Here is a 23,667-nt window from a genome sequence, read left to right as displayed (position 1 = left end):
CATCAACTAGACTATCCACTGGAAGACCAACAACAGGACATTTATAGGAAGATCATCACTGGACCATCCACTGGAGGACCAACAACAGGACATCTATGGAAAGATTATCAACTGGACCATCTCCAAGAGGACCAACAACAGGACATTTATGGGAAGATCATCACTGGACCATCTACTGGAGGACCAACAACAGGACATCTATGGAAAAATTATCAACTGGACCGTCTACTTGAGGGCCAACAACAGGACATTGATGGGAAGATCATCATTGGACCATCCACTGGAGGACCAACAACAGGACATCTATGGAAAGATTATCAACTGGACCATCTCCCAGAGGACCAACAACAGGACATTTATGGGAAGATCATCACTGGACCATCTACTGGAGGACCAACAACAGGACATCTATGGAAAAATTATCAACTGGACCGTCTACTTGAGGGCCAACAACAGGACATTTATGGGAAGATTATCACTGGACCATCTACTGGAGGACCAACAACAGGACATCTATGGAAAAATTATCAACTGGACCGTCTACTTGAGGGCCAACAACAGGACATTGATGGGATGATCATCATTGGACCATCTACTGGAGGACCAACAACAGAACACCTATTTGAAAATCATCAACTGGACAATCAACTGCAGGACAAACAACTGGACACTTATTGGAAGATCATCAACAGGAAAATCCACTGGAGGACCAACAACAGGACATCTATGGGAAGATCATCACTGGACCATCTACCGGAGGACCAACAACAGAACTCCTATTGAAAGATCATCAACTACACTATCCACTGGAAGACCAACAACAGGACATTTATAGGAAGATCATCACTGGACCATCCACTGGAGGACCAACAACAGGACATCTATGGAAAGATTATCAACTGGACCATCTCCCAGAGGACCAACAACAGGACATTTATGGGAAGATTATCACTGGACCATCTACTGGAGGACCAACAACAGGACATCTATGGAAAAATTATCAACTGGACCGTCTACTTGAGGGCCAACAACAGGACATTGATGGGAAGATCATCATTGGACCATCCACTGGAGGACCAACAACAGGACATCTATGGAAAGATTATCAACTGGACCATCTCCCAGAGGACCAACAACAGGACATTTATGGGAAGATCATCACTGGACCATCTACTGGAGGACCAACAACAGGACATCTATGGAAAGATTATCAACTGGACCATCTCTCGGAGGACCAACAACAGGACATTTATGGGAAGATCATCTACTGCAGGACCAACAACTGGACTCTTATTGGAAGAACATCAACTGAACCATCTACTGGAGGACCAACAACAGGACATTGATGGGAAGATCATCACTGGACCGTCTACTTGAGGGCCAACAACAGGACACTTTTTTGGAAGATCATCAACTGGACTGTCTACTTGAGGACTAACAACAGGACACCTATTGGAAGATTATCACTGGACCATCTACCGGAGGACCAACAACTGGACACTAATTGGAAGATCATCAACAGGACCATCCACTGGAGGACCAACAACAGGACATCTATGGGAAGATCATCACTGGACCATCTACCGTAGGACCAACAACAGAACTCCAATTGAAAGATCATCAACAGGACCATCCACTGGAGGACCAACAACAGGACATCTATGGGAAGATCATCACTGGACCATCTACCGGAGGACCAACAACAGAACTCCTTTTGAAAGATCATCAACTGGACTATCCACTGGAAGACAAACAACAGGACATTTATAGGAAGATCATCACTGGACCATCCACTGCAGGACCAACAACAGGACATTGATTGGAAAGATTATCAACCGGACCATCTCCCAGAGGACCAACAACAGGACATTTATGGGAAGATCATCACTGGACCATCTACTGGAGGACAGACAACAGGACATCTATGGAAAAATTATCAACTGGACCGTCTACTGGAGGACCAACAACGGGACATTGATGGGAAGATCATCACTGGACCATCTATGTTGGGAAGATTATCACTGGACCATCTACTTGAGGGCCAACAACAGGACATTGATGGGAAGATCATCATTGGACCATCTACCGGAGGACCAACAACAGAACACCTATTGGAAGATCATCAACTGGACCATCTACTGCAGGACCAACAACTGGACTCTTATTGGAAAATCATCAACTGGACCATCTCTCGGAGGACCAACAACAGGACATTTATGGGAAGATCATCTACTGCAGGACCAACAACTGGACTCTTATTGGAAGAACATCAACTGAACCATCTACTGGAGGACCAACAACAGGACATTGATGGGAAGATCATCACTGGACCGTCTACTTGAGGGCCAACAACAGAACACTTTTTTGGGAGATCATTAACTGGACTGTCTTCTGGAGGACCAACAACAGGACACCTATTGGAAGATCATCAACTGGACCATCTACTGCAGGACCAACAACTGGACACTTATTGGAAGATCATCAACTGGACCATCCACTGGAGGACCAACAACAGGACATCTATGGGAAGATCGTCACTGGACCATCTACTTGAGGGCCAACAACAGGACATCTATGGGAAGATCATCACTGGACCATCTACCGTAGGACCAACAACAGAACTCCAATTGAAAGATCATCAACTAGACTATCCACTGGAAGACCAACAACAGGACATTTATAGGAAGATCATCACTGGACCATCCACTGGAGGAACAACAACAGGACATCTATGGGAAGATCATCACTGGACCATCTACTGGAGGACCAACAACAGGATATCTATGGAAAATTATCAACTGGACCATCTATTGGAGGACCAACAACAGGACATTGATGGGAAGATCATCACTGGACCATCTACTTTGGGAAGATCATCACTGGACCATTTACTTGAGGGCCAACAACAGGACATTGATGGGAAGATCATCATTGGACTATCTACCGGAGGACCAACAACAGAACACCTATTGGAAGATCATCAACTCGACCATCTACTGCAGGACCAACAACTGGACTCTTATTGGAAGATTATCAACTGGACCATCTACTGGAGGACCAACACCAGGACATTTATGGGAAGATCATCACTGGACCATCTACTTGAGGGCCAACAACAGGACACTTTTTTGGAAGATCATCATCTGGACTGTCTACTGGAGGACCAACAACTGGACATATATGGAAAGATTATCAACTGGACCTTCTATCAGATGACCAACAAAATAACACCTACTGGAAGATCATCAACTGGATCTTCTGGACATATATGGGAAGATTATCAACTGGACCTTTATCAGATGACCAACAAAATAATACCTACTGGAAGATCATCAACTGGATCTTCTAACAGAAAAACAACAGCGGATTAGAAGATCATTAGGAAGACCATCTACTGAAGGGCCAACAACAGGACACTTTTTTGGAAGAACATCAACTGGACTGTCTACTGGAGGACCAACAACAGGACACCTATTGGAATATCATCATCTAAACTAATTACTGGAGGACTTACAACAGAACACCTATCGGAAGACAGCATAACACCTACTGGAAGATCATCAACTGGACTTAATACCAGAAGAACAACAGCAGATTAGAAGATCATCAGGATGACCATCTATTGAAGGATCAGCAACAGGACACCTATTGGAAGATCATGAACTGGACCTTCTACTACTGGAGGACCAACAACAGGACATCTTTTGGAAGATCAAATGGACCTTCTACTGGAGGACCAACAACAGGACACTTACTGGAAGATCATCAATTGGACTAGCTACTTACTGGAGGTCCACCTATTTGAGGAATAAATCAACCAGGCTACTTACTGAAAGTTCAACAACAAGACACCAATTCAAAGATCATTAAGTAGACCAGCTATTTGAACAACCTGACACTTATATGAAGATCATGAACTGAACAATATTCCGGAGGGCTCCTATTAGAATATAAGCAACTGGACCCTCTACTAGAGGACCAACTACCTGACACCTATTGGAAGATAATCAACTGCACCTACTTCCCAAGGAACAACAACAGAACATCTATTGGAAGAGCACTGCCTTGACCATCTACTGGAGGACCAACAACAGGACACTTACTGGAAGATCATCAACTGGACCAGCTACTTGAGGACCAAGAACAGAACACTAATTGGAAGATCAACAACTGGAACATCTTCTGAATGACCAATAACATTACTTTTGGAAGATCGTCAACTCAACCATCTACTTGAGGACCAACAACAGGACATTTACTGGAAGGTCATCAACTAGACCATTTACCGGAGGAACAACAACCTATCACCTATTGGAAAATCATCAACTCAACCATCTACTGGTGAACCAACAACACAAAAAACTATTGGAAAATCAATGGGACCTTTTACCGGAGGATCAACAACTTGACACCTATTGGAGGATCATCAACTGGACCTACTACTTCCAGAGGAATAGCAACAGAACGCCCATTGAAAGATCATCGCCTTGACCATCCAATGGACCAACTACAGGACACTTACTAGAAGATCATCAGCTGGACCTACTACAAGAAGAACAAAAGCAGGTGACCTTTTGGAAAATCATCAAATGGACAATCTACTAGAGGACCAACAACAGGGCACTTTTTGGAAGATCATCAACCTGACAATCTACTCCAATTGTAAATTTGATGATCTCAGGAATCATCAAATCAAAATCTACAAGAGAACCAGCTACAGGATACCTACTGGAAGGACCATATACTGGAGGACCTACAGCAAGAAATCAACTGAAAGGCCATCAAGAGGATCATCAGCTGGACATCTTCTAGTTTTAAATTTCATCAGCACATCTTCTGAAGGACAATCAACAGGATATTTATTGGGCATATTCTGGTGGATAATTAAGAATACCATTTACAGGAGGACTATCAGCTTGACCATTGACTGTAGGATCATCATCAGGGATACGCAAAAGGACATCAACCTGAGAATAATCAACAGTACATCTATTGGATGACATGAATAGGATATCTTCTGAACGATCATCAACTGGATATTTACTGGGGTATGAAAGGACACCTACTGGAGGACTATCAACTTAAGGGTCATCAACAGGACATCAACTCGAGGAACATCAACTGGGCCATCTACAAGAGGCCCAACCATAATAAAGATTCTGGACCATCTGTTTAAGAACCATCAACAGGTTACCTTCTGGAGAACTATTAATTAAACATCTATAACTAGTCCATTAACTTGAGCACCATTTACAAGGCTCTCTACTAAAGAATCATCATCAGGACTAATTAGAATGCCATCTTTTGAAGGATCATCAGCAGGACATCAGTTTATCATCGGAACATCTATTGGAGGACAATCAACAGGACATCTACTAGAGAATCATCAAACAAACATATATTGGAGAATCAACGATTGGACCATGTACTACAGACTATATATTAAAGAATCGTCATTAGGACCATCAACTGAATAAAATATGCATCAAGATCATCACAATATGTCTACTGGTGGACCATCAACTGCACATCCACTGGAAGACCAATAATAGGACATATACCAAAGTTTCCTCAACTGAACAGTCTTTTGAAGGATCACAAGCAAAGTACCAACAACAGAAACTAAAGGACCTTTTTTATACGACCATTAGAAAGATATCTACTGGAGGACCTTCAGCAGGAAATCAACTGGAAGGCCATCAACAGAACATCATATAAAGGATCATAATCAGGACTCTTCGTAGAGTACATTCAATAGAATAAATACTTGCAATTAACCAACAAGACATTGATTGAAAATCTATTCATAGGGCATCTTTTGGATGACTATCATCTGAGGGATCATTAAAAGAAGACACCTACTGGATGATCAACAACTGAACTAGCTGCGGATCTGTAGCTCACTAGTCTGAAATAAACAAGAAACTGCACACTGTTTGGTACACAATAAATCAACATTTTTTATGTGTGGTGCTGTAGCCCTCTGGTCGTCCATCCAGATTTCTTTTAGGCTAGTGGCATACAGATCTGCAGGTACTGGAGGATCAAAATTGGACGATCTACTGGAGGAAAGAAAACAGGACACCTACTGGGCAAATGGACCACCCAACTGCTGGAAGATCATAAACTGGAGAATCTATTATAGGGCCATTAACTGGAATTACAATTAGTAGTTCATCAGGACCATCTACTGGAGGATCATTCACACAACATTAAATGGAGATTTATCAACTAAAGGACCAACAGGACACTAACTGGACGATCACAAACTAAATTATTTACTTGAGGACCACTTAAAGAGGATAATCATCAGAATCACCTACAGGAAGATCATCAACAGGACATCTACTGACTGAATATCTGCTTTACATCTACTGTTGTACAACAACAGGACAACTACTGAAGGACCATCAGCAGGACCACCTACTGGAGAATCATCTTGAAGAACCATCAACAGGGCATATACTGGTAATCCATTAACTAATTATTAAGGATCTTAATCGAACCATCTAATGGAGGACCATCATCAGGACTAATACTGGTTAGCCATAAACTAGACATCTACTGGAAGACAAACTACAGACACCGACTTAAGGATCATCAGCTGTAAAATCATCATTAGACAATCTACTACTGCACCATCAACATTGACCAGAGGATCAACAACAGGACATCTGCTAGGTAATTGGACCACCCAACTGCTGTAGGGTCATCAGCTGGACATTCTACTAGAGGGCCATCAACTTGAAGCTCAATTAGATTTCTCATCAGGACCATCCACTGGAGGATTATTAACAGAACATTAACTGGAGATTTATCAACTCTACTTCAACTAAAGGACCTGCAACAGGACACCGACTTGAAGATCAACAACAGGGCCTCTACTGGAAGATCAACAACTAAGTTATTTACTCAAAGACCATCTATATAGGATAACCATCTGAACCATCTGAAGGATAATCATCAGCAGGACATCTACTGGAGATCATCAACTTGTCAATCAACGGAAATGCCAACTGGAACATAAATTGAAAATCATCAACAGGTCCCTTATTGGAGGATTATCAACTCAACATCAACTGGAAAACCTACAACAAGACACCTACTGGAGGATGAACAACTAAATTATCTACTGGAGGACCATCTGCAGTAACTTTACTTTAAATTCAGAGCTATCAACAGGATATCTACTGAAAGACCAACAACAGGGCACCTACTGGAGGACCATCAACTTGATCAGCAGGACAACTATTGAAGTGTCATCAGCAGGGATCTACTGGAGGACCATCAACAGGAAATCTTTTGAATGGATCATCAGCAGGGGGAATTTCTGGAGGATAATAAATGGGACACCTACTGGAGGATAATTTTATCTGGACATTAATGGGATCATCATCATCATATCTTCTGGAAATCCAACAACAGGACACCTTTTTGAGGATGCCAACTGGACCATCTACTGGAGGACTATCAACTGAGGAATCATCAACAGACTACAGGAACATCAACTAGACATCAACTGGAAGACAAACTGGGTACCTACTAGAGAACAGACAACTGAAATAATTTAATGGAGAATCATTAAATGAGCAATCTACTAGAGGATTATTATTGGGACCATCTACTAGAAAAAGAGAAACAGGACATCAAATTAAGCAATCGTCTACATAATATCTACTGAAAGACCATCAACTGGACATCTACCAGAGGATCAACAACAGGATGCCTACTGGAGGAACAACAACTGAAATAATGAATGGAGGATCTTTAACTTAATATCTACTAAAGGACCATCAACTGGACATCTACTAAAGGACCATCAACTGGACATCTACTAAAGGATCAACAACAGGACACTTATAGGAGGAACAACAATTAGACCACCCTATGGAAAAACAACTGGACCATTAGATGAGGATCATTCACTGGACAATCTACTGGAGTACCATAATCAGGACATCAACTTGATAGTCATCATAGGACATATTCTAGAGGACTATAAGCAGGACATTGTCTGGAGAAACATCATCAGGACCATTTATAAGAGGAACATTGACAGGACATTTAATTGGGAGCAATCCAATGAACTATTTATGTGATAACCACTAACACCAAAGACTGTTGGATCAAACCATATAACTATTAAGTCAAGACTTGCTGTTTTCTTGTATTTTCTTGTAAAATGTTAAATAAATATTTCAATTTTTAGCACTGTATTGTTTGGTTGGTTGAAGTAAGGACAAATTGTCAGGTGAAAATCAAGAGTGACAATCAGCTATTGCATTAAGGTACCTCACTACATCAAGACTCAAACTTTTCAAGACTGTGTAAAGATCTAGATGATAAATGTTAGATTGTTTGGATCAGAGCTCAGAGGATAAAGTATCTGGCATGTGAACCGCAGATCATGAGTTCTTGGGGCACCTGTCCATGGTAACTGCATAAAAATTATGGAAATCATTTTATTAAAATTTGCATATTCTTTTTTCAATTTAACTTGTATACTTCTTATGCATCATACTATCAGATATTTGCTGATTTGAGAAATTACAATGTTAGTGAGCCACCTGAAAAAAGAAAAAAACTGAATTTTAAAGTCTAATATATGTAATCAGTACGCAAACTTTCTAAATAAATATCATTCTGTCTTTTTTTATCATGAAAATATTTTCAATTTGAAACAGAAATTTTAATGATTGAAAGTTGAATGTTTACCATAAAGTTCCTTGGATACCATCTTGGATGGCTGTTACAAAATTGTATGTTTTGATTGACCAGGAACACTTTTAATAAAAACAAAACACTCAAAAAGACGCCAATCAACGCCAATTAACTATTTCAAATACATTTATCTCAGCAACTGGAATTGACAATAACCTGAATTGAGTGCGCAGACGCAGACAGGCCGTGTTTCATTTGTCTTATCTGATATGCAGTTTCTATATGATTTAATATCGATTTTTATAAAAATAGAAGCGAAAATACTTAAAAATGTAAATACATGTAAAAGTAATAGGTAAAACAATCTAGGAGAAATGGAAACGGGTAATTAAAATCGAGGAGGACCACTATTAAGAGTTGGAAGCATTTTCTAAGGCCCAGTATCTGACTCAAGGTGTTCAATCATGATGCATGTCTCAAATGAATTTGTGACGTCATTTGTTATATATGGTGTTCCAATGGGGCCACTTCGACCTTCGCACTTGGGCCTTTAGGGCGAAAATATAAGAGTGCGAAGGCGAAAGTGCGAAGATGCGATGGCGAAAGTTCGCACTCTCGCCTTCGCAACTTTGCACTTTTGCCTTCGTCTTTTGTGATTTCAATCAGCAAGTCTCGGTCGATTACATAGAATGTAATGCAGGCACCGTACCTGCTAAGGTTTTACGATTAATCCATGATATGATTGGTACACATGCGGTAGGCCATAGTACTTATGAATGTTAATAAATAACTTAATGTGTACATGTGACATATATGTTTACCAGCTATGACTAATTATTATATACTCCACGTAATATGTAATGTCCGCAATAATGTGTACACTTGCACTTCCAGACTCAGGACTGTCACTGTTTGTTTAATACCGTGGATTAAACACAGTAACATTCTGATTTCATTATGCGACATTCCTTGCTTATGCGTGGATCTAAAAAATTTAATATTAATAATTTTATACAATCAAATTTCCAGAAATATGCCTCAGACCCCCCCCCCCCCCCGACAAATACAATTATCCCTGTTGAAAATAAATTCTAAAAAGTTCGTCTTCTGCCTCAGATGTCCTTTTATACAGCTAGAATTAAACAGGCGAAAGCGCGAAGGCGAAGTTGCGAAGGCGAAGGAGCGATAGTAATATCGCTCCTTCAACTTCGCACTTTCGCCTTCGCATCTTCGCCGTCGCATCTTTGCATTTTCGCCCCTTCGCCATCGCACCTTTGCACTTTCGCCTTCGCAACTTCGCACTCTCGCATCTTCGCCCTATATGCAAAATTGTGAAGGTCGAATTGGCCCCACCGGAACACCGTAGTTATATCACATTTCCGGAAAATATGACAAAAGATATTGCGCATAAGTCTCTTCTGTGGTGGCATATCTCTGCCGCTTGTGTGAAAGTTATTTTCCTATCAAATATGTCGACATTCAAGATAAATATGTCGACATGCAAGATAGTTATGTCGACATGCAACATAACTATGTTGACATACAAGAAAATTGCAATCAAATAAGAATTATAAAAAATCTCAAATATCGCTCTTATATGACATCCAAGGTGCTAGATGCTATTTAATTATGTTGACATGCAACTTATTTATGTAAACATGCAAGATAAATATGCTGACATGCAACTTATTTATGTCAACATACAACTTAGTTATTAGTCAATTTCAACAGTTACCCTCCCAAACAGGCACTATTTATTTTATTATACTGAATGTCTTATTTTTTAAAGAAAAATTATTGCTTTTATATAGAAATGAAGTGAATTCTACGGCGAACCGTACGCGCATAATTTACGCGCATGTAACAATCCGTTGTGTTACCCGTTGCCAAGTGTGTTGCTAACGCTTAGGGTAATAGAACGGATTAACAACTGCGTCTAAACCAATCAGATTTTAGTATTTAACATGAAAGTATAATAAAACGGATTGTAGAAAAGCAGTAAAGTTTTCGTTAAAATTATGACATTCGGTATAATAAAATAAATAGTACCCGTTTGAGAGGGTAACGGTTGATATCGTCAACCCTCGAAAACCATTGTCAACCTCCGCTTCGCGTCGGTTGACAATGTTTTTCTCGGGGTGTTTATGTCAACTGTTACCCTCCCAAACAGGCACTATTTATATAATATTATACCTCATATCAGGGTTCATCTTATGGTGAATGTCTTAACTTCGCCTACTACGATCTGACTGGAAAAGAGCCAGTCAAAATTGTTTATCAGCGAAGATGTTACAGCATAGCTTGTAATGCCTTGTACGTATTTTGCTAACCTGTATGGGGTTGAAGGGGCAACTCAGAGAGATACCGATACTAAATACATGTAAGTGCACTCTTAATAGCCCAATCGGCTGCAAATAAAGCCTTGCTAAAAAATAAAATAAAATGAAAAAATGAGGAACCTCCTTTTAAATCAGACAAAGCGTACCTCGCTCATCTTCACAATGTCAAGATTTTGTATTTATGGAACTCCACACAAACTGCATGGAGTTTCGTAATCACAAAACCTTGACATCGCAAAGGTGTTATTCGCTTATCCAGCTGTAAGATCTCTCTCTCTCTCTCTCTCTCTCTCTCTCTCTCTCTCTCTCTCTCTCTCTCTCTCTCTCTCTCTCTCTCTCTCTCTCTCTGAATAAAGTGCATTCCGATCATATAAGAATAATTTCAAATGTTAGTATACATAAGAAAAATATTTGTTTTCGACCTGCACTATACTATTTTCACTATTTCAATGCAGTTGCACTCTTTCAACCGTATGTGTTGTTCTGGCGGCGGCGTGTCTATGTTGTGGGCGAAGCGACCTGCCGACTGAGTTTAACGAGCTGTATGTGTTGTTCTGGCGGCGGCGTGTCTATGTTGTGGGCGAAGCGACCTGCCGACTGAGTTTAACGAGCTGCTGACGCAAAAATTGACTCTCAGAAAGTGCATAGGAAAATCGACGGTTTTTTAAAACGAGCTATATCACTGCGTCTATACCGCGATTTTATGCGTAACCTGAGCGCGCCAAAGGAGCTCTGCTGGCACTGTTGGAGACCTATGGCGCAGTCACGGCGACCCCACTTCGTTTCTACTGCGTGTTTATTAGAACGCAAAGCAAGGCGCGTTTTTTTTTTTTTTGCATGCTCAAAGCGCGCGCCGTTGCAAGGCGTTAAACAATGTTCAAGGCGATCCCATCGCGACAAATGAAGCTGCTGTTGCGTTGTTGCGGCATTGTAAGGGAGGCTCTACTGCGTGTACCTTGCTGTGATACATTATTTAAGATCGCAGCGGGGTAGCCTTAAAGACGCAGTCCCCGTGTGGATCGGATCTAGTTGAGATAGAACAAAAGTAAAAATGCCATACAAGTATAAATTTATAAATAAATAAAACTCTAGTAGTAATAATCTGGCTCATGAATAGGAAGTTGAAAATTAGGTACATCGAAAAAAATGTGTGCGAAACGGGAATTTGACCAGGTGAGATATAATTGCTTAATTGCTATAGCCCTTATCATACTTCCTGTGATATTTCATTTGGTCGGTCATCCTACGTAACAACTATAAAAAACTCATTGTTCACTTTTTTCTGTTTCTGTTTTGTAAATCCTGCTTTTCTTACACTTTTGTATATAATTCTTCTGCACCTTTATGTAGCATTATATGTTATGATTGAAAAATAAATGAACTTGAACTTATGACTGAAGGAAATTGACAATAGAATAAATAAAACATATAGCAATTGATATTTACATTTATTTTATGTTACAACGTAAGTTTGAATTTTTATTTTTTTTCCTTCAAACAATGCAGATTGTTGCGAAAATGCTGTACATGTGGTGCTTTTGTTTACCTTCCTGCCTATCGGAAGTATATACACATAAATGTTTGTGAAATATGATACCATGTATTGATAACAGTTGATTTCAATATGTAAGCCACCGAACTTGCTATGTAGGCAAGAAAGTACATGTAACAGCAAACAAATCATTCAATGAGATACAGTCATTTAGTGGTATTTTCAATCGCATTGCATTTCAAGTTTTGGGACGTTTGAAGTGTCGTTTTGCAATGTACAAGTGTACATGTATGATGACAAGTCGATAATTTTAAATGCTTCAAGAACTGTAAAGATTTTCCACAAAACATCAAATGTTGACCTCATTCATTTTTAACCCTCTTCAATATGGGGTATATATCGAATCAATATTTTAAACAAAAATAATATATGCCAATTTAGCTACTAATAAATTTGAAATAACAGAAAATGACCCACAATATACTAGTACTATAGCGATGATGGCGTAAGTTGCTGCTTCAAAGATTGAAATATTTTGTGTTATTAGTTCCCTACCGGTTTTCACCGGAGGGGACTACTTAGTATAGCTTTTCCTCTGCGTCCATCAGTCCGTCCGTCTGTCCGTCCGCTGATAGTTATTATTTAGACTACAAAATTGCAATCACAACACAAATCACACCTATTGTTCCATACCCAATTAACACATGGGTGCAAAACGGGAACACACCCTAGAAAGTAGTGCAAAGTTGGGGGGTTGGTTAAGCCTATTTTGATTACTTGATATAAATCTATTCAGTCTGAAGCCCCCACCCCCGGATCTCCTCTCCTCTACGCTACTGCATGCTATTACATGACCTGAATTTCTATACTATTTTTTCGAATTGCAAAAACTTAAATGAAATATGTAGGAATTTACACTTTATGCTCATGTAAAACAGTTACACAAGTTTTTAAAGTGTTATTTTAAGGAATAGAGTCGAATACAGTATCTATAGTCAGGCAAATGAATCCATGTACACGTAGATCCATGCAAATCCTTATGTATTAGTATGAATTTTATTCTCTTGTAAATCTTTAAAGTTGCTTTGTATTTTGTCGAATTATCAAAATAAATATAAAGAATTTTCAGTAATTTGCACGAAAGTGTACCTCTCAGTTCGATGTACATACTGAGTTTATATATGTGCGTGTACACCCCCTCCCCCTAAGGAACGTAGCATCAAGTGGGGACCACCCCACCCCACCCCCGCTCATTTTTCTCACAACAGACATATTTCATAGATTTACATATTTACATGTAAAGATTGAATTTTGAAGAAGCTGCCTCGGCCCTTTCCACTTTTTTGGCCGGGAGCATGTACAACAATATTTTTTAAAGAGAACTTTTAGGTAAAACGAACTCACCCCCCCCCCCTTTCGGATTAGGATATTGAAGATTTAAATTGCTGTTTGTGGTTTCTTTTCTTGTCATGATTATGGATAAGTCTGCCCCCCCCCCCACACCCAACTTTCAAAACCATGCCTCGTGCATGCCTGCGTGCACCCGTGACTCTGCTGTTCCATTGTAAGTCTTCCATGCAGAAATATTGGCAAAGAAAAGACTTGCTGTCTGGAACGGCCGTTATCTCTAATTAGCCACCAGACAGGTCATAAAAGGAGGGTAAAAGAACATGGATTCACAGGCCACAGCCAACCTCTATTGAATTAGTACAAACATTGTACAAACATTGTAATATAGTTTGTTCTAGGGTTTTTCAATTATTTAGAGTAGCATTTAACTATCGATTATAGCTTATACTTCTGAGGTGTTCCTGCGCTCCAGATATTTGGAGCCAATGCAATTCTTCCGAGAGATAGTAAGCATTTCATGCACAGGTTAGTTATTCGCGTGTTTTCTTATGAAGTAACTAGATGCTTTGATTTAAATGAATAGTACTACACTTATGCTGCAAAATTTTTGTAATTTCTTTCACTTAAACTAATATTTAGTTCAGTAAGTACTTATCGCAAACTCTTGTAAAGTATGTTTACTTATTTTTTAATTTAATTTTGTAAGTTGACCTATTTATAAATTAATAATAGTGTGGTTTTTAAAAATATTTGTTCTATATGGTGGCATAGTTCTCCCAATATTTTTGTAAGCCGACCTATTTATAAATTAACAGTAGTGTTTTTTTTTAAATATTTGTTGTGTATGTTGTGTATGGTGGCATAGTTCTGCCACCACTTGAAAGATTATTATGTCGACTTGTCAGATCTTGATGTCGACTTGTCAAATCTTGATGTTGACTGGTCAAATAATTATGTCGACTTGTCAGATAATTATGTTAAATTGTAAGATCTTGATGTCGACCTGTCAGATACTATGGTGACAAGAAAATGACAGTTAGTGGCACTAACACGCTTTAACATCAAAATATTGAGTTTCTAGTTAATTAAGATAGTCCTATACTCGGCACTAAATGGGCTCAATCATTAAAAGCTTAGCTTTAAATGATAGATATACATTCTAGCAATACATATACCAAAGAAAATATGTATGTTTACATGCTAGTTTGTTTGTTATCACCTCTCAGACGGGTGTACCCCCTTGCGAAAATTATTGACAATTATGAAATTTGCCAGACGTCCGTTTTTCCTAAAAATTTTGGGAAAATTAGAACTGAACATACAAAATAGAGTATAAATATTTATTTAAGCCATATCTCATCAATAATTTTGCGCAAATTTTTGTAAGTAAGTACGCTTTATTGACCTGATGTATCAAAATAGAATACAAAAAATGCAATGCTAGTATCGCGTTTGGTAATTTTTTTACTATTTTATTGACTCAAACTTAAATACATGGTGTTTATTCTATAGATTGACATCTTAGAAAAAAGATTTGGTAAAAAAAATTATATGTTGACGGATTACTTTTCACGCGATAAGCTCTAAACCAAGTAGACCCTGACGAAAAAATCCGCCGTAAAAATCACATTTTGCTACAGTTTTATGCCTAGATCTGTCAACAATTTTAGATACCATTTAAACATTTATTGATTGACGATTAATTAAATTCGAAATAGCTTCTGTCTCTAAATTTAAACCGGTTTTAGTAAAAGAAAAATAAAAAATCGGGATGGGGGGGGGGGGTCAAAACAAAGAAGATATAAGCATACCTGAGATCCTGGTTAATCAGAAACTTCGTTTTTCATTTTACTTTAACAGAATCGAGTTTCTCAACATTAATTATTTCTATCTCTCATAGAATACATATATTACCGTTCTAATTGCTTATTATTGCCATTGTTTACAACACCGATGTAGAGCAAAATCAATACCGGGTATCAAAAACGCTTTGTAAAAGTCGAACCAATATTGTAAAATCCGTATTATGACGTAGTGCGATACTCGGACTACTTTAATATGATTATTTTCTGACAAGTCAACATAAAGATCTGACAAGTTGACATAAATATCCGACATGCTGACATAAGGATCTGACGGGTCGACCTAAGGATCTGGCAAGTCGATATGATTATCTGACAGGTCGACATAATTATCTGACGAGTGGTAGCAGATCTATGCCACCATAGTTCTGTGAACGCATGCACATGCATTTAAATGATCACAATGAGAATCCTGCATAATAAAATTTGGGTAGCTTAACATAACGTGACTAAAGCCTGTTTATTTCATTGCATGCCATTCAGTCACATGTGGCTCATTGGTATTAAAAAGATCCGTCAGACTCTAAGCCGGGCCGATGTTATCTGTGCAACAGTGTCATTTTCAACTAGGACAGGTGGATAGTTTCTTTACACCAAAAATTCCTAGTTATGTTAAAATAGGTCATGCAGTAAGTCACTAAATTTTAATAGGATTTTCTTACACATTTTTGTTCAGTAAGTTTAAATGTTATTCATTAAAAGGAATATATATATATATATATATATATATATATATATATATATATATATATATATATATATATATATATATATATATATATATATATATATATATATATATATATATATATATATATATATATGCATGTTGCCTTTGGTATTAATTTATTGAACATATATTTTTTGTTTTAGACTGAAATGAAAAGGGTCGAGAAAAATTGTTGAATTAGAGATCATGGTGCGATTGAAGCGAAAGTACACCTCATTGTTAAAGTGGATGTGTTATGCTTTGTATCTCTCTCTGGCGTTTTATGTACTCCAGATATTGCATCGAGATAACTTACTCGGAGAAGAACAAAAAAATTACTTTCCTCAAAATCGAACTTTCAGAAATATACCTCAAAAAGTGGAATTTACTCTTGTGACTCATAGAAAAGAAGTTACTGCTGTAACTCAAAGGAATACAGTCTTGATACAAAAAGAAATCAATTCATTAAAGGATGGATTTATTAAAACGGGTACGAAGGCAACACATTATCGGCAATATCCACTTAATGTGGACTTGAAGGACATCGTACGTAGAATAATGATGAAAGAACCAGTAACAGTTAACGTGATAAACCCCCATCCGTTCCATTACACTTTGAACCCGAAGAAAACGTGCTTAAAATCAGAGACGTACTTGTTAATTCTAGTGAAATCTGCAGCTAATCACACAAAAAACCGCGAAGCCATCCGAAAGACATGGGGGAGAATTTCTGACCCTGGAACCAAACTCATCTTCTTGGTCGGTTTCTCCACCATTAATAGTGCTATAGTTGCAGAAAATGCAGACCACAACGATATAGTGCAAGAGAATTTTCTGGACGTATACTGGAATAACACTTATAAAACAATCATGGGTTTCAACTGGGCAACAACATTCTGTCCAAAGGCCCACCATTTACTTTTCGTGGACGATGATTACTTCGTTAATCTACAAAATCTTCTCTACTTCGTAAGACACTTAAATCACAATATACCTCTTTTAACAGGAACTCTCTTGCCTGTGTCTATACCTTACCGGGATAAATCAAGCAAATGGTATGTTTCATTGAAAGACTACCCCTTCCGTAAATATCCGCCATATTTGGCTGGAGGCGCCATAATTGTTTCCATGGATGTTGCTCGGAAAATGGCCGCTGCCTTCCCCTATGTGAAATATTTAGTGATTGACGATGCATATTTAGGAATAGTTGCATATAAACTTGGAATAGGCGTTACCAGAAACGCCAAGATATCAGATCAAAACTGTCAAGATTGGAGCTTGCGTACAAAAATTGCTTGTCATGGATTTAGTAACGTAACCAATCTTCTAGAGACTTATAAGCGTCTGAATAAACCAAAAACAAAACCTGTCAGTGTGAAAACCCAAAGTCAACCCCAATCTCTACCCAGAGTTATCGTTCCTGCTTCGCTCCAGCGTAATACGCCCTCTGGTGAGAGATTGAGTCAACCCCAGAACATAAAACGACATGGAAAGATATGAAAAAAAGTCGGGATATATATTCACTCTGGTTGAGCTAAATTCTCACTTGCAAAATAAAAGTTCGTTGGTACCGTTATTACAACATTTACCTCATATTGAAACTAATATATAAATTACATCCTTTCTCATAATAAAACGTCGCCAGAAATCCTAGATTGCATGGCCAGTATCGTTTTCTATAGCAATTGTTGTTCAGAACCTCGTGGTAGGCAGAGGTTGTATTTGAATGAGTATCGTGGTTGCCTGTTTGGAGACGTATAGGCTTCCCCCATCGTCGGAACCCACGGGTTTTCTATCCGTTACAAACGGATAGAAAACCCGTGGGTTCCGACGATGGGCTTCCCCGGGCACTCCTGTTTTTTCCCACATCAATGACCCCATTGCGCTATCATCCGTGCCAACGAGACATATTAAAATAAGTTGAATAACTTGTTTGTCAATCATTGTAACATTAAATAAATAAAATGAAACCTCTATACAAAGATTTAAGAATTCATTATATAAATCTAAAAGCATAGCTAAAGCCCCCTCTTTTTTTACACATGGTAAGCGCAAGCTAAACATAATACATACCAAGCTATGACACAATTGCGTACTCAATTATGATTTACACAAAATAAATATTATACGAAGCGGCAATTGTCGGTGTGGATCACCCGAAGATGCTTACCATTTACCAAATGCAAAAATTATACAATCGCTAGAAATAATTTTTTTCTTAATCTGCTACAACTAGATCATTTTCATATAATTAATACTCATCTTTTATTATGGGGCGATGAGTCATTATCCCTTGATTATTAACAAGCAATTATTCTCATTAGTTCAATTGTACATCAGCGAAACTGGTAGATTTGTTTAATATAGTTTATGTGCATGTTTCTTATTCTCGTTTACGTCACTTATTTTCATTTAACGTAATAACAATTCTACGTATATCATGCAATAACAGTGGTAAGTTTTGTATAATTTTTCTATTTAATGGTAAAGACCTAGTAAGTTGTCAGAACTTGTGTCCTAACCATTTGTATATGTATCTTATATACAGTATATGCGGTGGTCTATTTTGAGCGAACCTTGCAGCTGATGAAATAAAAGCAGTTATTATATGATTGATTAATGAGAAACAGAGAGGAACGTTTTGGATGCACAGACTTGTACGCAGGCTGATCTTAAACCTTCAAGTAGTTGTAGTTATCGTGGAATGTTAAGTGAATCAGCTGTTTCCTCTGTGTAACGTCTGATCGACAATGATGATTTAGTATTTTTGTTAACCTTTATTTTTGTTAAATTTATTTTTTAATTTTTTACTTTATATTTGTCCTCGAGGTTATTCTATTGATTTTCTCTAGAACTACTCCTCCTAATTTCTTGTTCGAAACGATAATTATAGTCTTATACTGGAAAACATGAACATTTTGCCTCGACTGCAAAAGGAATGCGCTACGGCCGTGGTTTACGCCATGACGTCATGGTTTCAACTGCAGATGTGCAGCGAAATTTGCCGAATAAACCTTTTTTGAGGCGCAAACTGTCATATTATTTTGCAAGTTAAACAAAATACATGGTTACGTCTTGAAACATAAACGATATTTGGGCTCGGATCAAAAACGTGAAGAGGGCTCGGCGTCATGTTTTCTTACCCTCGCCCAAATACAGCTTATACACCGTGTAGATTCACACATAATGGGGCTGTGATCCGTGTTATATTTCAAGACATTAACCAAGTATTTTATTTAAGGAATAAAGAATCATTCTTTGAGCCCAAAGAACTTTATGATAGATTTGACCACGCTTTGATCATTATATTGACCAAAAATCCATGAACGCAATGTAATGGAGGCAAGTGCATCACTTTTGAAATTACAATTTTTAACATTTTTTTTTCTTATTTGATATCAGAGTTGAGAACCCCTGTGCTTACCAAATTTACAGTTATCAAAAATCAAATTACAGAAAATAGGATTACCGGTATTTACACTCAACAAAACTTCTAAGTGTTTACCCAGTATTATGTATTTACTTTATATGAAATAAGCACACTTATTTGTCTTGTCGTCGGGGTGACTGATTTCCACTTAACTTCCAAATAGTTAAGAACGGTGTATCGACTTTGACCTGCGACCCGAGACCTTGACCTTTGCTTAATATTACAAACACTTCCCGTTTGGTTGAACTTCGCTCAGTGTTTTTGGATTGTTTTAAGACTTAAAGTTGCTGATGGAAAGAGAAAAAATATGTCAAAATAACGCTTCCTTCGGATTGCTTAATATTTAGAACAATATGTTGAGGACAAAATAAACAGCAAATTTAAAGTGAGTACAATGTATCATAAAAACAATGCAGACACCAATAACACAACGGCTCTGGCTCTCTTTTTTTTCTTTTTCTTTTTTTTTACCAATGATCATTTTGGCCATATTAAGTGTTTTTATTTTTAACCTATCACCAAAGACTAATATCAATAAAAAAAGAATTGACAACCATGTTAAGCATGCGCAGAAAAATACAAATTTAATGTGCAAATGCGTTTTCTTTTACGGAAAGAAATTCTAAATAAAAACGAATTGCTGGTTAATGAATTCGGTTTATGTGCCAACAGTCAAACAATTGATGGTTTTAGATTAAGTATTATTTAGTCAAATAATTATTATCAATAATATGACAGAGAGAGAGAGAGAGAGAGAGAGAGAGAGAGAGAGAGATTTCATCAATTGGTTTAATTATAATAGAAAACAAACATGCTTTAATGTAATTTATAGGGGAGATTTAGAGACAGGGACTGCGCTCGCCGCTAATTTTGAAACAAAATCAAAGTACTGAGAATACTGAATTTTTAATTGTCCCTGATGTTCTCGAATATGCTTCCAAAAATCATGAGTTTGTATTATTTGCTTCCGTCTATGTTAATTCGGCTTTTTTGCAATTGTCTGATACTTTGTCTAAATTTTACTCAATCCCGGCCTTCATAATTGTAGAAAATTGACACAACGGTGTTATATGTAAAATAAGACATCAAGGAAATTTTTTTAAAAAACTACTACTAACCAGGAAAATTAAAACAATTATATCAAGTTAGATAATTTTTAATCATTAGATTTATTCAATTTTGTGATCCAATGGAAAATCCCCAAGTCGGACGGTATCCGTTATACAAGGTTTATGAAAACCCCGAAAACTCTCAAACTGCTGAATTAACAAACAAAGTTAATATTTGTATACCGATAACAAACACAGGCACCTGAAGTTAGAAATATTTCTTTTTACAATAAGATTCTAAGTACTCTAACAATAAAAAGGTTTGTCACGGTCGCCATTTTGATTTTGTTAGACCGACTTATCTGATCGATTTTCTTGCAGCGATTCATGCAAAATTAATAGGTAAAAATAAATCTGTTCGCCACTTACTACTTTTTGTTTAAACTCGTGCATCACCTACACGAATTACGAAACAACCGTTCCGATCATTAAAATCATACTCCAAAAATCAGAGACATAAATAACAGAGATTGGCAACTCCGCAATTAGCGTGTAAATGTTACAGGACCAACCTTACTTTGAGAACTACAAGTGCAACAGAAATCTTGTATAAGTCATTAAATATGAACCTGATAGTGAACATGAACCTGTAAATATATCTAAGCATGTTTTATTTATGAAACATCTACAAAAACTCTTTATTTAGCTTTTAAATTACTTTTTTAAAACTTATTGACTTTTCACAAAGTAATGGTAATGCATTACTTTACCCATTTAATGTTAATATAATGCATTTCTTCAAGAAAATAAGTAATGGTAATGGTAATTTAATGCTCTAATTCATGAAGAAATGGTAATGTAATGCATTGCTTTACAATGTAATTCACCCAAAGCCTGATTCCAACTGAGCCGGACAACATGAACATTAACTTTATCTTGGTTCTTCAATTAATAAGATTGTATATATTATTTGATATATTGGTCACCCAAAATGTATAATCTATATAGATTTTACTTACTACTAGACTTCGACCCGTGCGTGCACGGGTTGACATTGCATATGATTTCGGACATTTACGAAATAGATACATCGACATACCGTATATTTTTGTCATTTACATAACCAAGCTTTAAGCCTACAATAATGCTATTATTTTCACAACACTCTCCTTAGAATAATCTAACTGTGTCTCGGGACAGGCCTTCACCAGTGTCTCCCATATACCCGTAATGTAGCAAAAAATATCAGAATCGCTCCGAAACGATTTTGAAGGAAATTAATAAAGCTGCGTTGAAAATAACAAATTATTCATAAAAAACCATTTTGAAGCTGTAAATACCTTTCATCTAAAAATTTAATTCATATTAATAAAGAATTCAACACTTTTTCGCCAACGTTAAACTTTTATTTGCACACTATGTTGGCGTTCGGAACTCTCGGGATTTTTCATGATATTAAATGCACTGAGTTCGAGTTATCTCCTGTATTTTCTTTGATGAACAGAATATAAACAATGTAGCAAATTTTCAATGAAAATTTACACGTATTTGTATTATAGTTTCTGAGTTTACCCATTGAGGAAACATAAACTACAAAGCCTGCCATGCTGTAGCTTGAATGTAATGCGCATGCGCAAAATTGTAAAATCCAAAAAATCCATATGATATCCGGATTTTTAATAGGAATTTTCGTTGATTATTAATAAGCGAAGCTTAATTGAGAAAAAATAAAAATAAAAACAAATTGGTAATCTTCAAGTACCAATGATGTTTAAAATATATGAAACAAAAAACAGTACTCTTCTGATTTCTCGGCATTAAAGCCCAAAAATTCGAGTCTATTATTTTAATATAGTAGTATAGATGCATTGTTCAAAATTTAATTTCAGTTTAATTAATTAAAGAGCCAACGAACGATAAGGCAAATTCCGACTTGTTTTATTTTCTATGTACAAAATTCCTTTAGAGAGGAACGGCAGTCATAGCGCAAGTAGACTAGCTGGAAGCCTATGAAAACACCTATGTATTTTTAAAATATGTAAGACATCTGTGTATGATCCGTCCTCTTGCGCATGAAGTTCGGTAGTATTCAGGATTTCAATCATTGTTGTCTTTTTTATCTGTGCTTATGATGAAAAGACTTATAAATTACGAAATGTTATAAATTTCACATTATTCTATTTCCTGATTTTTAAAGTGATCAGTTTATCAGGGTGAACACTTAGAAGTTTTGTTGAGTGTATAACTCAGTTGAAGATGGCGATATAGAGTTCAGAACTTCAGTACATATACTAAACTCAAGCACTGATTCTTATCCATACATGTACTTCAAGCTGCCACCCTCCCCATAGTGTCTCTGTGCAAAAAAGATTTAGACGGTTATGCAGGTTACATTTATATATCTCGTAAACAGATATATACATTTATACTAGTTACTTATCGACAATTGTGTAACTGATAAAAAAAGGGCGACAAAACTTGACGAAGTTTTTTAAAATAGCTGTTTTATGTTGTTTTTTTTCTGGCGTATTCAGATTACAATTGCTACGTTTATACATCTTTTATAATATCTAAATAATTGACCAAATGCATTATCATGAATCAACCTTAACATTTAAGGAATTGATCTTTATTTGCATATTCATATATGTGCACATCTGTGATGTGCCACGTACATGTTGAATAAAATATTCTTTCCAATTGTATATAATTTTCATACGTATTTTCAGATTGATTGTGTGTATATAATAATATATGATCATTAATTACATACTA

The 23,667-nt window shown here is 37.0% G+C and overlaps 3 protein-coding genes across 8 annotated transcripts; all 3 read left to right on the top strand.

Annotated features, from left to right (window-relative positions):
* Positions 1-936: 936 nt before the first annotated feature.
* LOC136275980 (uncharacterized) lies at positions 937-8,208 on the top strand. Its single transcript, XM_066086449.1, has 2 exons — positions 937-1,449; positions 2,109-8,208. The coding sequence occupies exon 1, from the start codon at positions 937-939 to the stop codon at positions 1,375-1,377; it is 441 nt and encodes a 146-aa protein (XP_065942521.1). The 3' UTR covers positions 1,378-1,449; positions 2,109-8,208.
* Positions 1,456-8,208, top strand: LOC136275979 (uncharacterized). 3 transcript variants are annotated; one of them, XM_066086448.1, is made up of 2 exons: positions 1,456-3,160; positions 3,264-8,208. In XM_066086448.1, the coding sequence occupies exons 1-2, from the start codon at positions 2,523-2,525 to the stop codon at positions 3,301-3,303; spliced, it is 678 nt and encodes a 225-aa protein (XP_065942520.1). In that variant the 5' UTR covers positions 1,456-2,522; the 3' UTR covers positions 3,304-8,208. The 3 variants fall into 3 exon arrangements, with proteins under 3 accessions (XP_065942520.1, XP_065942519.1, XP_065942518.1); XM_066086447.1 differs by having other exon boundaries at positions 1,456-3,222; positions 3,538-8,208; XM_066086446.1 differs by having other exon boundaries at positions 1,456-3,231; positions 3,319-8,208.
* A 5,796-nt stretch (positions 8,209-14,004) lies between these two features.
* On the top strand, positions 14,005-18,852 carry LOC109620855 (UDP-GalNAc:beta-1,3-N-acetylgalactosaminyltransferase 1). Of its 4 annotated transcripts, XM_066088580.1 has the most exons (3): positions 14,005-14,367; positions 16,188-16,279; positions 16,578-18,852. In XM_066088580.1, exon 3 carries the CDS (start codon positions 16,621-16,623, stop codon positions 17,911-17,913), a length of 1,293 nt encoding a protein of 430 aa, XP_065944652.1. In that variant the 5' UTR covers positions 14,005-14,367; positions 16,188-16,279; positions 16,578-16,620; the 3' UTR covers positions 17,914-18,852. The 4 variants fall into 4 exon arrangements, with proteins under 4 accessions (XP_065944652.1, XP_065944654.1, XP_065944651.1 ...); XM_066088582.1 differs by lacking the exon at positions 16,188-16,279; XM_066088579.1 differs by lacking the exon at positions 14,005-14,367 and having other exon boundaries at positions 15,910-16,279.
* The last annotated feature ends 4,815 nt before the right edge of the window (positions 18,853-23,667 follow it).

Source organism: Magallana gigas, chromosome 6, assembly GCF_963853765.1.
Source record: "Magallana gigas chromosome 6, xbMagGiga1.1, whole genome shotgun sequence".
Taxonomy (NCBI): Eukaryota; Metazoa; Mollusca; class Bivalvia; order Ostreida; family Ostreidae; genus Magallana; species Magallana gigas.
The sequence above is the reverse complement of the archived record's forward strand: the minus strand, read 5'-3'. Positions and strand labels throughout refer to the sequence as shown.

What these genes read in the sequence shown, in the direction of transcription:
- LOC136275979 (XM_066086447.1), top strand. Translation starts at nt 2,523, where the DNA reads ATGGGAAGATCGTCACTGGACCATCTACTTGAGGGCCAACAACAGGAC. An exon ending in CTTCTATCAGATGACCAACA is followed by an intron (nt 3,223 to 3,537) that starts AAATAACACCTA and finishes TATCGGAAGACA; the next exon opens with GCATAACACCTACTGGAAGA.
- LOC109620855 (XM_066088582.1), top strand. Translation starts at nt 16,621, where the DNA reads ATGGTGCGATTGAAGCGAAAGTACACCTCATTGTTAAAGTGGATGTGT.
- LOC136275980 (XM_066086449.1), top strand. Translation starts at nt 937, where the DNA reads ATGGGAAGATTATCACTGGACCATCTACTGGAGGACCAACAACAGGAC.